Raw genomic sequence first — 13,658 nt, forward strand, 5'->3', positions numbered from 1 at the left:
TTTCTTGAGGATTTTAATTTGAACTATTTCTTTTAATTTTACTCAAGCATCTCCTAGCAAACTTCTTGACCACTGGCAAAATTTTGTGTATTATAAAATAGCTATAATCTTTTCTCTTCTGATTCTTTCGAGTTCTATTTGACAAAGCTTGTTGATTTTCATAGACGGGGGGGGGGGGGAAGATTTCATGTGGCAAACATATTTTAAAGCTTTTTTTTAATACTTTTGTTTTTGCTTTCTTCACCTGGAGCTAAAATTTGATGCATATGTCAGGGGTGAGATTTAGCTTCAAGGAAGTCCGTTGTTATTGGATATGAGGTTGCTTAAGGATAACAATAAAAAAAATCCCTCAGATCAAATCATTGTATCAAATCCAATTGCTTCTAGAGTGCATTTCCCTCCTTAGCTACTTCTTTAGGGTTTATTTTTATCTGAGTGTGACTGAAAATTCCTAGAAAACCATTTTACCAGCGGGGGAAAATACAACTAAAGATTTCCTTCAAAAAATAGAAAATACATTCTTGATATTGTATAGCTTTTCTATTACTTGTTTTTGTCTTCTACAGCAAGCATTATAAAGTTAGGATATTCAACACATATGAGTTTCATCTTCTCTGCTAGTTAAGTTTCAGAAGTCCATTAGTTGTTTTCTCTGTTATACATTTACATTTGCCTTTTTTTCAGCTTGGGTTTCAAAATACTAACTACAAAATGATTTGCTTAGATGTAAAGCCAATTTTCAGTAGTTTTATTTTCCTGCTAATTTGAAAACCTTTACAATGAACATTTACTAGAGGAAATGTGTTGATTCTAGGAAGATATAATTATTTTGGTATAAATGCTCTAAGGCTTTAGATGCATAGTGTCATCAACTGACAAGTGTGATGATCTTGTGCAAATTATGTGAATTTCTATCTTAGAGGCCTCTAAACATTTCACAATCCATTGGTATATAGTTCAAATCCAAAAGAGTCTTGTAATCCATATCAAGAGATCTATAATTTTCTAATATGGGGGCAGGGGGAGGATCCTTGGCTTTATTTATATACTTTGTCAGCTCTCATTTTGATTACTTATAAAGGGAGAAGAATGGAAGGTAAGGTGACCTGTTTGAAAATCCATTTTACAGCCTTTGTATAAAGAATATCCAGTATTCTACCCTTTTAGCAGCTGACCAAAATCTAATCCATTAAAAAATATATAGTGGTAAGCAGTTCTTGAACATGTTTATAATAAATGGTAAAAGCAAAGCTTACACAGTGAGATTAGCAGTTGGAACAGGATGTGTTCATCAGGAAATAGGTTATTGCCTGACTAGAGCATCCTGTGGAACAAGAGTGACCTACAGAGTAGATGAAAATGTAAAAGCTCACAGTACAGGATTCTTCTTTCCTCCTCCTGATTCCCCCTTCCCACTTCCTGTCTTCTGCATATTAGAGAGTTCTTTATCCAACACTTTAAAATGAATCTGTCATTACTACTAGTACAACCCATATGGTTATCAAAGGACCAAGAAGTATTAGTTAATGGGTCACTTTTTTGGACCACCTTTTATAATCAGAAGAACAGAAACAAATTGGTTAATAATGTGAGATTCTGCTGATGATTGTGTGTCTGTGTGAGTGAGCATATGTGTGTATATATATATATATATATATATATATATATATATATATATATATATATATACACCACACCGTGGTGGGTTGCAGTAAATTCCTCTGTTAGTATTCAAAAATGGTGAGAGCACCAACATAGAAAAAGTGGACATGTAGTAGCCTGATACCTATAGTAACACATACAGAGTTGTTGCTGTTGTTGTTGGTCCTTATTCTTGAAGAGGACCATGACATCAGGAAAGTGATATCATGACTTGCAAGTGAATTGGATTTAAGTGAAGCAGGACATACCTAGTAACTATGAGATCAAAAGCTCAGGCTAAAAAGCCTTAGGGAAGCATTATGTGTCTGAGGTCTGATCTATTGTCTGTGAGGTCAGAGAGTGTTAATGCACTCTGCAAAGATTAGACTCCCTCTCTAATTGCTCCAACACTTCCTTAAAGGATTTAAACAGTCAGGAAAGGTGATGCTTCTTGTCAATTTTTGTCTTCTGACTACAGTTGAAGTTTATCTGTCTTTCCACTGAGACCACTAGATCAAGTAACCCAGCCAGTTACAAAAGTATAACCCTGAATTAGGACTCAAAGCAATGAGTGACATTATTTACAGCTCAGTTATTTTTCTCTCCAAATCTCCTAGAGAGGGAGATTTCACATTTTACATTCCATTTGTATTGTTTACATTGTGAAAAGATAGCACCTCTAGGTTGAAAAATGGGAGGGTTTTTTTTTTAAGTCTTAGGCTTTAATTTTACTTCTGACCAGATTTGTTTTCATGACCTGCTTTCCACTCCATAACTTCCAGTCTGTCATTTTGCATTTAGGTTATTTCAGTAAAAACTAAGAAGACTGAATGAAGGGGTGGAACAGGGAGAAGGCGAGAAGGAGGCAGATTATGAGACTGGTGAACTTGAACCCTCATTTAAAAACACAACCTACAGTGGTAGTTTATATTGCCAAGAGTTTATCCAAAATTTGGCAGGCAGAAGACCAAACTGCTCTTGGAAGTTGGTAACATTTGGCTGGAATGTCATTGTAAATTGAAAATGTTGTATAAGCACATCTTAAAACCTGCTTCCTCTTTTTATTAGGGAATTTTTTATTCTGCTTTGTATGTTTGCATCTTGCAATAGCTGTTTTCTGACCTAACATTCCTTGTGTTTGTATAATTATAACTCATAACATAGACCTTCAATGCCTTTAATTCATATTTAGTTGTATAAGAAGATTTTTTAAAGTTTTTCTTAATAGGAATTTAAGAATATTCAATTCTGTAAAACCATACATGTAGCCTAATCAGAGTACAAAGGGGTTGACAATAATATTACATGGATTTTTTTTTACTAAAATATGTAGTTGGAACTATTATTTCCATTGAGACAAGAATTTCCACTTATAACAGTTTGAAATCTCTAATAAATATAACCTAAAATATGCAAAGTTATGTCTAAGTTTCAATAAAAGCTGAGAGGATTCCTCAAAATGGTAGCCTGGTTAGTGAGTGTACCAGGATGTTAAAGGGGGGGGGGGCAGGGAACCCTTGTTTGTCCCATGGGATTTTCACACTTTTCCACTGATGGCACTGTATTTTAGTCATACTGTATAAAGCTGTCAGTGTATTCTTTATGTGTCTCTTATGAAGACTCTGAGCAGATGACTAGAACAATTGCTGGAGGGGGAAAAACACATTTGAATCAAAATCTAAGAGGAGAATTTGTCTAGTATATCCTGATCATTCTCTCGCACGGACAGTTCCCTCTCACTTTTTCATATTGCATGTTATCTCACACTGTTGGTGTATTACACTGAATGTTTCATCTGTATATAAAAATTAAAAATTCAAACAAAAATCTGGCCCACATGAAGAACAGGCCCTTTGGGCATATGGTTCATTATGCATATTCGTTTAATTACTAAAACACTTGGGATGTCTCTACTGCCCTTGCTTTCAACTTGTAAAGTTGGATCTGTTCTGTAGCAAAGAATATGTAGAACAGAATTCTGCTGTGAAGGATTTTTAATTTTTTTTCTTGCCTTAAAAAATAGGATTGAGTCTTTGGAAGAATTATTGGAATTCAGAGTGGTGGTATGATCCACAGTATGAAAGCAATTATAGTGTATATTTCTTTCCTTTGCTCTCCTTTTTTCCTCTCCTTCCTTTCCTCTCTTGCTCCCTCCCATTCCTACCACCACCCCCTGAAGGCCAGTTTTACAGTGGTTAGCTCATATTAATGTGAGTAGCAAAGTAATGTGAGACTAAGGATTTAGGTTTCAAGCACATTCCCTCAGAGCACCTAAAGTCTCACGGTAAAGCTGTATAAGTTTTATTGGCTAGGAAGGGATTGCTGTGATAGTGTGACTTTAATTGATTTTCAGGGCAAACAGGTGGTGATGGTTTAGACATCCCCTGGCCTCACTGCCATTCCTAATTTGGGGCTGCACATATAATGGCTTTATTAAAATAAACAATCTTCTGGCTTTGGTTTTACCTGAACATCTGCCTCGCGGTTTTAAAGGGCCTTTTAAAATATTTCCATTCTGTACTTAAAAGCATCTGATCTTAGAAACCCCAGAGCTGAAAGTTCTTTATTTTCTATTCATATTATCAAACTTTCTTATTTGAAATTTAAGATATTAAAATGTTATTGATTATTATTTTATCTTAGCAGATTTTCGTACCTTCATTATGCATTACATAACTTGAACTTAATTTAATAGGCCAAAAAATGAAGTTTTGTTTGGAAAAGACAATTATGTAGATGTGCATGCACGTATTTTTTTAATGTTTCATCATGGTGGACATCTTGATTTTGAGAAGAAAAAAGCTCTGGACTACTACCTTTGGGCCACTGTTTAGAGAGGTAGGATGTATGCAATCTTATGGTCCCTCAAAATATATTCAAACGGTGGCTTTGGGGTCATTTCTTTTCTTTCTTTTTTAAAATGTTACATGTGGTACATGTGGCTCACTTGCAACGTATTTTTATTAACTCTTACTATGACCCCAGTAGCTAATATATTGTAATATTAGGCAAACATCTAAGAGAACCTTGATATCCATTCCCAGTTGGATTTATACTTTGCTACAAATAATATCCTACTCTAAGCAGATTGGTGGTATCCTGAAAGAATGAACCCTGGTCTGTTTTAAGAATACAGATGTAAATAGAACTTGTCCATACCTAATTTGGACCTTGCATTCTCAATTATTTTAATTTTTTAAAAAATCGAGTAAAATGACAATACATCAAACTACAGTACTCTATTACTGTACTAATGCTAATTCTATACACACTTTATTATAGGGGGTGAGCTGTTTTCTTCCCTCTTCATTCAGATCTAATCTTTACTATGAACATGAGGGAGTCTTCTAAGTGTCACGTTGAAACTTTTAGTCACAACTGTAAGCTGATGTTCATTTGACCAAAGTCAAAGAACATTTCTCTCGAATACTTTTTTTCCATTTAGAGTCTAATTAAAGCCCCATCTGACTTTTACCATGGATGTTTCCTACAATACTAACAATTATGTCCCTGAAGTGAGGAAGACATTTATCTGTGTCTTTAATAGGAATATTTCTTGACCTCTTTAGCTTTAGCAGGAATAAATAAAATTGTGACTCCCCCTGACCCCCATTCCTTTAATCAGTGAAGAAAACTTGCTGATAGATTTTGAAAGATGTATTTCTCCCAAATCTGACTTTCAACTGCTCAATTATCAATTTCTCTGAAAATGTATAATGAGAAACTTACCTTCCCATTCCAGACCTGAAACTCTGACCTTGCTAGGGGAAAGAGAACAGCAGCAATGCATGGCAGCTTTGATTCTTTCATTTAGTTTCTTTTTTTTCTTCTTTTCTAGTTTAAAACTAGTTCCCCTAGCTTTGTGTGTGGTAAGGATTTTTTATAATGCCATAGGCGACTGTTTGATTTTTTCAATTATATAAAACTGTCAAGAAATGTAAAGTACATGGTGGTCAGTAGCATGAGGAAAAAATTAGAATAGTCGGCATATTAACAAATGTTTTCCATTCAGAAGAGGGGAAAATGTTAATTATTTGACTAGAAATGTATGTATGAATATAGGCTAAAAGCAATTTTTCCCTTTTCTATTCACCCCACTTTATGGATACACCAGGGAAAAATAGTAGCCAAGAAAAACTTTTCTACGTCGAAGAATACATTCTAAAACCCTACAGTTTAAATTTAATCCTTAGAATCTATGTGTTTTTTTTTAAATTCCTAGACTACGTACTAGAAAAGAGGGAATTATTTCTTTCATTTATAGAAACTTTTGTTAACATTTTACCATGAAAATGATGTGGTTTTTTGCTTTTCACAATAACATTTGACAGCAGTACCAATGGGGAGCATATCACCTACAAAGGATAGCAGCTTAATACCTACACTTTAGGTTTCGCCTACCCTAAAATAGAAAAAAAAAAGATTAGAGGGGGAAAAACAGTTTTGCCTACGAGACTCCTAACGCCAATATAGAGATTCTTCCTTCATTGAACATTTACTGACCAATCCTTCGGATGTCCTTTAAGCGGCTAGTTAGCTTGGTAGGCAAGCAGGACATATAGCATGTAGAACACTGAACTTAGATTCAGAAAGCCCTGAGTTCAGATGCTGTCTCAGATACTTATTACCTATGTGATCTGGAGCAAATCAAAACTTCTCAGTCCATTAGCTTTTTCACCTGTAAAATAAGAAGGTCACTCACATTCAATTACTTCTAAAATTCCTTCCAGTCCTAAATTTTTGATCTTAAGAAAATACAGACTAGGCTAAATGGAAGATATGTAATAAACTATAGGAGCCAGATTTAAATGTATTATGAGTTTCATTAAACAAATAATGAATATTAAAGTACAATAAACAGAAGATTCAAATTTATGTTTGATGGAAGAAAAAATTTCTAATAAAGTAAATCAATTTTTTTTTCAGTTTTGTTCCTTTATACGTCTTTTCTCTGTTCCCATCTATGTAAAAACTGCTTTACGTGCTCTGCTTGACTTCAGCTCCACAAATACCATATCTTCCTCGGGATAGGTTTGTCACCTGAAGTCTCATTATTTTGGAGACTGATTCACTTTGATACTCAGTACCTCCTCAGCACCCTCACTTGCCTCTCCTCTCTGATTGGGGGTTTAGAGGGTAGAGCAATGAACTCTTCCCAAGGCCTGTCTCTATAGAGGCCCCAGACCTTTCTAGCTAACTTCACCTACCATTGGTTGTCACATAGTAGGTGCATAATAAGTGTTTATTGACCATTAACTAAGGGGTAACCTTCCTCTTTTCCATGGTTAGCATCTATCTGTACCCTGAATCATACCTTCTCCTACATCTTGTTAATTGTCAGTTTCTTCAATTCTTCATATCCATTTTTCTCTTAAACTACCTATGAATATGTACAGGTCTCACCTAGTTTTTTTTTAAATCCCATTTGATTATAATGACTCTTTAGATACTTTACTATTATTCTTGTTCCTATTGTTGAAAATCTTCTCAAAAAAATCATATATATATATATATGTATGTATGTATATATGTATGTATATATATCCCACTACAATTTTCCCCTCACATTCTTCTTAACTTAATCTAGCTTCTACAACATCTACTCTACTGAAACTATATTCCTGAAAGTCATTAATAACATCCTCAGTGTCAGTTTTAATGAAATTTTTGAGTTCTCATTGCCTCCTTCAAACTTTCTCCTCCTTCGCTACTATGGTTCTATACTAACCTGAATTTCTTCCTATTGCTATGACTGCTCCTTCTGTCTTCTTCACTAACTCCTTTTTTCCTTCTAGTCCCTTGAGTGTAACATCCTTCACAAAGAACTTTTTCATATATATATATATATATATACGTATGTATATAACCTCTTCTTTGGGGAATTTCCTCTACTGTCACAACTGCATGCTGTTTTCATCTTAAGCTAACATGTCTAAAATTGAACTCATCATCCTCCAAGCTCTGACATTGCATAGCTCTCTGACTATGAGCAAGTCACTTGGCTCAGTTTCCTCATCTATAAAATTAAGATAATAATACTTGTACTATCCTATATTATTTTGTGAGGAAATTTGTACTATGAACTTCTATGGAAATGGAAGTGGAAATGATGATGATGATGATACCCATTTTCCACCTTACCACCACAAAATATGGCCTCTCCAGGTTTGTAATGGTGCCACTGATCTCCAGGTCTTCCAAACTGAATGACTTGTAATCATCTTTGATATTTTATTTTCTCTTCCCTTCCCTTCTCCTATACCATATTCAATCAATCAAAAAAACTGGTGAGTTATTCTTTATAACGTCTAATCTATCCTTTCCTTTTCCTTCCCATTGAACTATCACCTAAATTTGTAATTGTGCTACTTTACATCTATGCTGCTTCAATATATTCCTACCCGGTCTCTCAGTGTCCAGCCTTTAATCTTTCTAATTCCTATTCTACAATGCTTCCTAAAATTCTGCCATGATTACGTTACCCAAATCTTCACTGACTCTCTATTTCCTATAGGATAAAGTAAAAAAAAAAACCTCAGCCTAACAGTCATGGCAGTCTGCAGTCTGAACCAACCTACCATTATAGTCTTATATTCTCCTATTTCCCAACATATATCTTTAACTCCAGCTAAAATACCTTAGTATGCCATCTCCATTGGATCATTTGCCTAGAATGTGCTCCTCCCTCTTATCTATTGAATGAATCTATTGAAATTCTCTATACCCTTCAAGACCCAAATGAAAAAAAGTCTCCAAAACTTTCTCTTGCCAATCCTTCTGGAGATTTCTCTCCTCCTTCCCAGCTCCCATAACAGTTATGGTTATTCGTATAATATTTTGGCAGTTAGTCATGCTCTGCTTTGTTTGTCTTTGTGGTTTTCTTAAATTTTTTTGAATCTTTTATGAAGATATAACTTGTCATAGCCTTGTCTCCTTGACCAGATTATAAACTAGAAGGCACTTGATAATGTCATATTCTCTTCTCAATTCCTCATAGTGCCTAACTCAACACTTCTCAAGTATAAAAGATGATAAACTAAATCACTGATGATTTGCATAAGTGTGTTTGAAGTAAGAAAGAAAGGGAGAGGTGGGAGAACTATGAAGTAGAAGCAAAGTATGAAGGAAGATCCTAATTTTCTTAGAAATTTGTACAGGTTTAAGAAAATAAAAATATTTAACTTTCCTATAAGGCTAATATATTGAAATTATTGGGCTCTTAAGTTTCTTGCAGAGCTGCCCAATTATTTGCCATATGCTTACACAGATATACTTTGATTTATGATAAATCCCCATAAGAATTAACATGTTGATTATGTATCATCATTATCATTATTACCATTATCATAATCATTATCACCATCATCATCATCATGTCTTTCATTTACATCTTAGTAAATCAATTACATTTTAAACTTACTAATGCCATAAGCAAGTTAACCTACCCCTGTGGTATATCCTTTGTAAGGGTTATTTCATGATGTGACACACTTTTTTGTATATTTAGATTTTATTAAAGTAGGGTATGTCTGCCTTATTTTATAACCAGTTTTTTTAATATAATTAGTATGAGAGTATGTCATGGTAAATACAGAGCAAGCCTTGGAGTCAGGCAGCCCTGGCCTGTGCTACAACAATAGGTTATGTGACCCTGAGCAAGTCACTTGACCTCTTATTAGTGTTCTAGCCAACTTTCTAAGACTAAAAATTTCAGAGAGGAGTCCAACCTAAATTGGTAGAGGGCATAACCTACCAAGGAATCAGCCTCCTGTGACAATGAAATCACAGACATAGTCTCTATCCCTATTCCTTTTATTAGCATAGTAGCTTTGCATGTGATATATTTACCAGCATTTGGTATTTTCTCTTCTAAATCTGTAATCATTAACTCTATTATGTCCAGTGCAATTCAGCAAATATTTATCAAGCACCTACTATATGCAAGGCATTTCATGAGGCACTTCAGGGCATTTAGAGAAATTAAGACATGTTTTCTTCCCTAAAAGGAATTGTGAAATCTATACCAACGATATATTACAAAACAATATACTAAGAGCAGAAAAGAAATAAAAGACCAAGTGCTCTGCAAGCCTATAAGATGTATCACAGAATTTCGAGCAAGAATAAACCTCAGAGATGATCTACTCCAACTTCTTCCCTTCACAGATAAGGAAAGCGAAATTCAGAGAGAAGGAAATAATTTAGCACAAGTCATGTAGGGAGTAAGTAACCAAGTCAGAATCCAAGGTCCAAAAACAATTTGGTTAAAATGGCCTTTGAGGTGCCTTCCAACAGGTGGAGGGAATAGGGGAAAATTCATGTTTGTACTGGCAGTATCATCAAATCATAAAAGATGGGAAAGTTTTCAGTAGGCGGCAATGGAAATAGTGGGGTTGGAAAGAGTATTCCAGGGATAGAGAACGCCATGAACCAATACATGAGTAACCTGTGGAGGTATATGGAGAACAGTGGCCAGTCATATTTGACTATGTATCATAGAGCACAGTATAACAGGAGAGCAAAAATCGTGTGATGCCAGGCTATTAGGGAGCTTGAATGCCAGAGAAAGACTTTTGACTTTATGTGGTAATCACCAGGGAATCAACAAAGGTTGGGGTGTAGAAGAGTGATATGCTTACATTTTTGCATAAAGCTGATTTTTCTGGCAATCACAAAAAGGATGGATTGGAGAAGTTAGTGACTGGACATGGGGATACTCAGTAGGAGATTTTCACAATAGTTGAGCCTGATTGCAAGGAGAGCTGATACTAGAAAGTAGAGACAACCTGTTAGAAAGCTTTTGGAGATAAAATTGGTAGAAATTTGGATATGAGAAAAGAGAGAGAAAGAAAACTCAAAGAAAACAAGGAGTCTTTATGATGGTTGACTGGAAATGGTAGATATTAATGATAAAAATAGGAAAGTCGAGAAAAAGAAGAAATTATGGGGGAAAGGTGGTGATTTTGGTTGGAACATGTTGAATTTGTGTTACTGGTGGGACATCCTTACAAAACTCCTTGGTTGTAGATCATCCTAGAGTGGAAGTAGAAAGAGTTTGGAAGTTAGGGGTTAGAGGTTTCTCAGAAATGAATGCTTTGAAAATACTGCAAAACTCTCCGGCAATGTCATGGTTTGCTAACTGTTGTGTTGCCATACCAAATTCATCCATCAGAAAAGGTCAGCTGCATTTACTTTATGGCATTTTTCCCTTTCTTTAATTGGCTTTGGATCCAATATATAAGGGTACCCTCTAATCTAAAGGTTACCACAATTTTCTTGTTACTCTTTACTTTGCTTTTCTCTTGTGGAAGTTTTGAATCCATATGGTCAGATAGCTTCTGAAGTATACCCCTTTGTGCCCTTATTTATGCACTTTTATACAGGATATAGTGATGATCTATACAATGATTAATCATGTATTTATACCGCAATGAATCTCCTTCCTCCCAGACTACGGCACTTTAATGGTTAGCAGGCCTTTAGTATGACACTGCCTGAATACAGTGATACTTTAAGAGGTTATTAAAGGGTTTAAGATTTTGCTTCTTCTTTAGCTAAATGCACTTGTCATTTCATCTCCCCTTCTCCCCACCCACCAATAACAGTGCTACTTTGCCTCTGGTTGACAAAGCACATTTCATGTATCATCTTCATCTTTATTTCCATTGCTGCCATCATAGAGGCTGCTTCTTTACAGAGGAATGATTCTGATAGAATGTAAGCTCCATAAAGTCAGGGTCTGTTTCAGTTTTGTATTCCTGGGAGTACCAGTTCATGGGAGCAGCAAGATGGAGGAGTGGATATTTTTCTTTAATCCCCACGACCTCTCAAACTTCTAAGCTCACCGGAACAGAAATTATACCAAAGATAAAGCAACTCCAGTTATCTACCTGGTCTAGAATCCAAAAGAAGGTTAAAAAAGCTGACACCTACCCTAAGTTCACTCAGCACCCCTATCTCACTGTCCACACTACTGGCAGCAGAATTGTACTAGCTGAGCCAAGTATCCACACTCAGGCTTGAAACAAAACCCAATTCCACATTCTGGTCACCCCTCCCTTTTTCCAGTGCCATGGAGACCCTGCTCCATGCTGCAGAAGTTTTTTTGGGCTGCAAGAAACCGAGCAGAACCTTGCTGGGGGCCCCAAAAGATAGCCAGCACCAGCACTGCAAAGCTCTGAACTGTCAGTAGTAGGAACAGAAAACGGAGGAATGGGGGAGAGGGCCAAGACACCAGGTCAGGAGCATTTGTGTGTGGTGGGCAAGGGGCAGGTTATAAGGGAGGTGGAAGAGGGGATATGTGGTCAGCGTTGAATCACTCCACTAAGCCTGAGGGAGAGAGTTCAATAACCAGCTGGGGCCAGTTCTGTCCACACATAAGTCACCTGAGGCAAAGACCTAGACTGGGAAACTGAATTGTCCAGTGTGAAAGGGGAATGAGAGGTTTTGAGAGCTAGCCCCTAAGGAAACTGCCATTAAAGAGGATAGAGTCAGAAGAAAAGAAGAAAACCCAAAGACCTTAAACATAAGCAGGGAAAACATTAGAAGCAGAAAGAAATATTGGAAAAATAGATACGCTAGCATACAACTGGTGGAGTTGTGAACTTATCCAACCATTCTGGAGAACGATTTGCAACTGTGCCCAAATATCTATAAAACTATGCATACCCTTTCACCCAGCAATACCACTACTAGGTCTGTTTCCCAAAGAGATTAAAAAAAAGGAAACTGAACAAGTTGTGGTATATATTGTGTTCGCATACTATTGTACCGTAGGAAGTGCCGAAGGAGATAGTTCCGGAAAAATATGGGAAGACTTATATGAACTGATATAAAGTGAAGTGAGCAGAACAAGGGAGAACATTGTATACAGTAATAGCAATATTGTAATGATAACCAATTGTGAAACTTAGCTACTCTGATCAGTATGATAATCAATGACAATTCCATAGGAATAATGACAAAGAATGCTATCCAGTTCCAGAGAGAGAGAGCAAGAGCTAATGAACAAGGAGTGCAGATTGAAACATTTTTTTTTCATTTTCTTTATTTTTCTTGCTTTTTTGCAACATAGCTAATATGGGAAAATGTTTTGCATGACTTCACATGTATAATGGGTACCATATTGCCTGACTTCTCAATGAGGGGGAGAGGCTGAAGGGGAGGAGAAAATTTAAGACTGAAAGAAGTTAAGTGAATGTTAAAATATGAGAGACAGAGAGAGAGAGAGAGAGAGAGAGAGAGAGAGAGAGAGAGAGAGAGAGAGAGAGAGAAGGAAATATGGCCTCAGGATCCAGTAAACAAGTTCAAGTATCCATGAATAAATACTGCAAAACAAAATAAAATGATCCAACAATTGATTAGATAGAGAACCCTATAGAATGTGATGAGAACATGAAACCCCAACACTCTGTTCCTGAGTGATTCAAAAAGAGAAATGAAAATTATGGAAGCAGAATTTATGGCTGTGCAGCAAAAATAATAGGCAAAATAGAAAAACTGGAATCTGCACTGACATGTCTCACCAAATAAAAGAAAGAACAAGAGATTGGAAACACAAATATAGAAGCAAAGAAGCAAAAAACCCATTAAAATAAAATATGGTTTTTAAACAGCTAACATGGTATTTATGATATAGTAGTTGCTTATTAATTTTGATCAATTTTGGCTTTTGGGTTTTTTTAATTTCTTGATTTTGCTATAATATAGATACTTGATATTGTCAGAAATTGATTATGCTACTCTATGTACCAGTAGAACTGTCATGGTTCACTATATAATCCATCTCTTTCAATTGATAAAATAGTTAATGTATTGTTCTTACGTTAAATATTTGATGAAAAAATTCCTCCCTCTTTCATTGATTTTATGCAGTAATGACTTCTAATATGAGTGACTACACATGTTCTTAGTTGAGTTTTCAGAAACATAGCAACTTCAAATTCTTTGACAAGAAGAATGAATGGGGCATATAGCATCTCTGTCAGAGGTGTATCCTTAAACAATGCACTTGTTAC

General features: G+C 35.7%; 1 protein-coding gene across 5 annotated transcripts in view; it reads left to right on the top strand.

Moving 5' to 3' along the window:
* MCTP2 (multiple C2 and transmembrane domain containing 2) overlaps positions 1-13,658 on the top strand; it is a 214,555-nt gene that overhangs the window by 152,275 nt on the left and 48,622 nt on the right. The window contains exon 12 of one of the 5 annotated variants that reach the window (XM_036735249.1): positions 2,443-2,490. The exons of the other annotated variants lie outside the window; for them this stretch is intronic. Within the exon in view, the coding sequence (XP_036591144.1) occupies positions 2,443-2,475 (33 nt within the window). The 3' untranslated portion in view covers positions 2,476-2,490. Of the gene's footprint in view, positions 1-2,442; positions 2,491-13,658 lie in introns of those variants that run through there. 5 annotated transcript variants of the gene reach the window in all.

This window comes from Trichosurus vulpecula, chromosome 8 (assembly GCF_011100635.1).
Source record: "Trichosurus vulpecula isolate mTriVul1 chromosome 8, mTriVul1.pri, whole genome shotgun sequence".
NCBI classification, from domain to species: Eukaryota; Metazoa; Chordata; class Mammalia; order Diprotodontia; family Phalangeridae; genus Trichosurus; species Trichosurus vulpecula.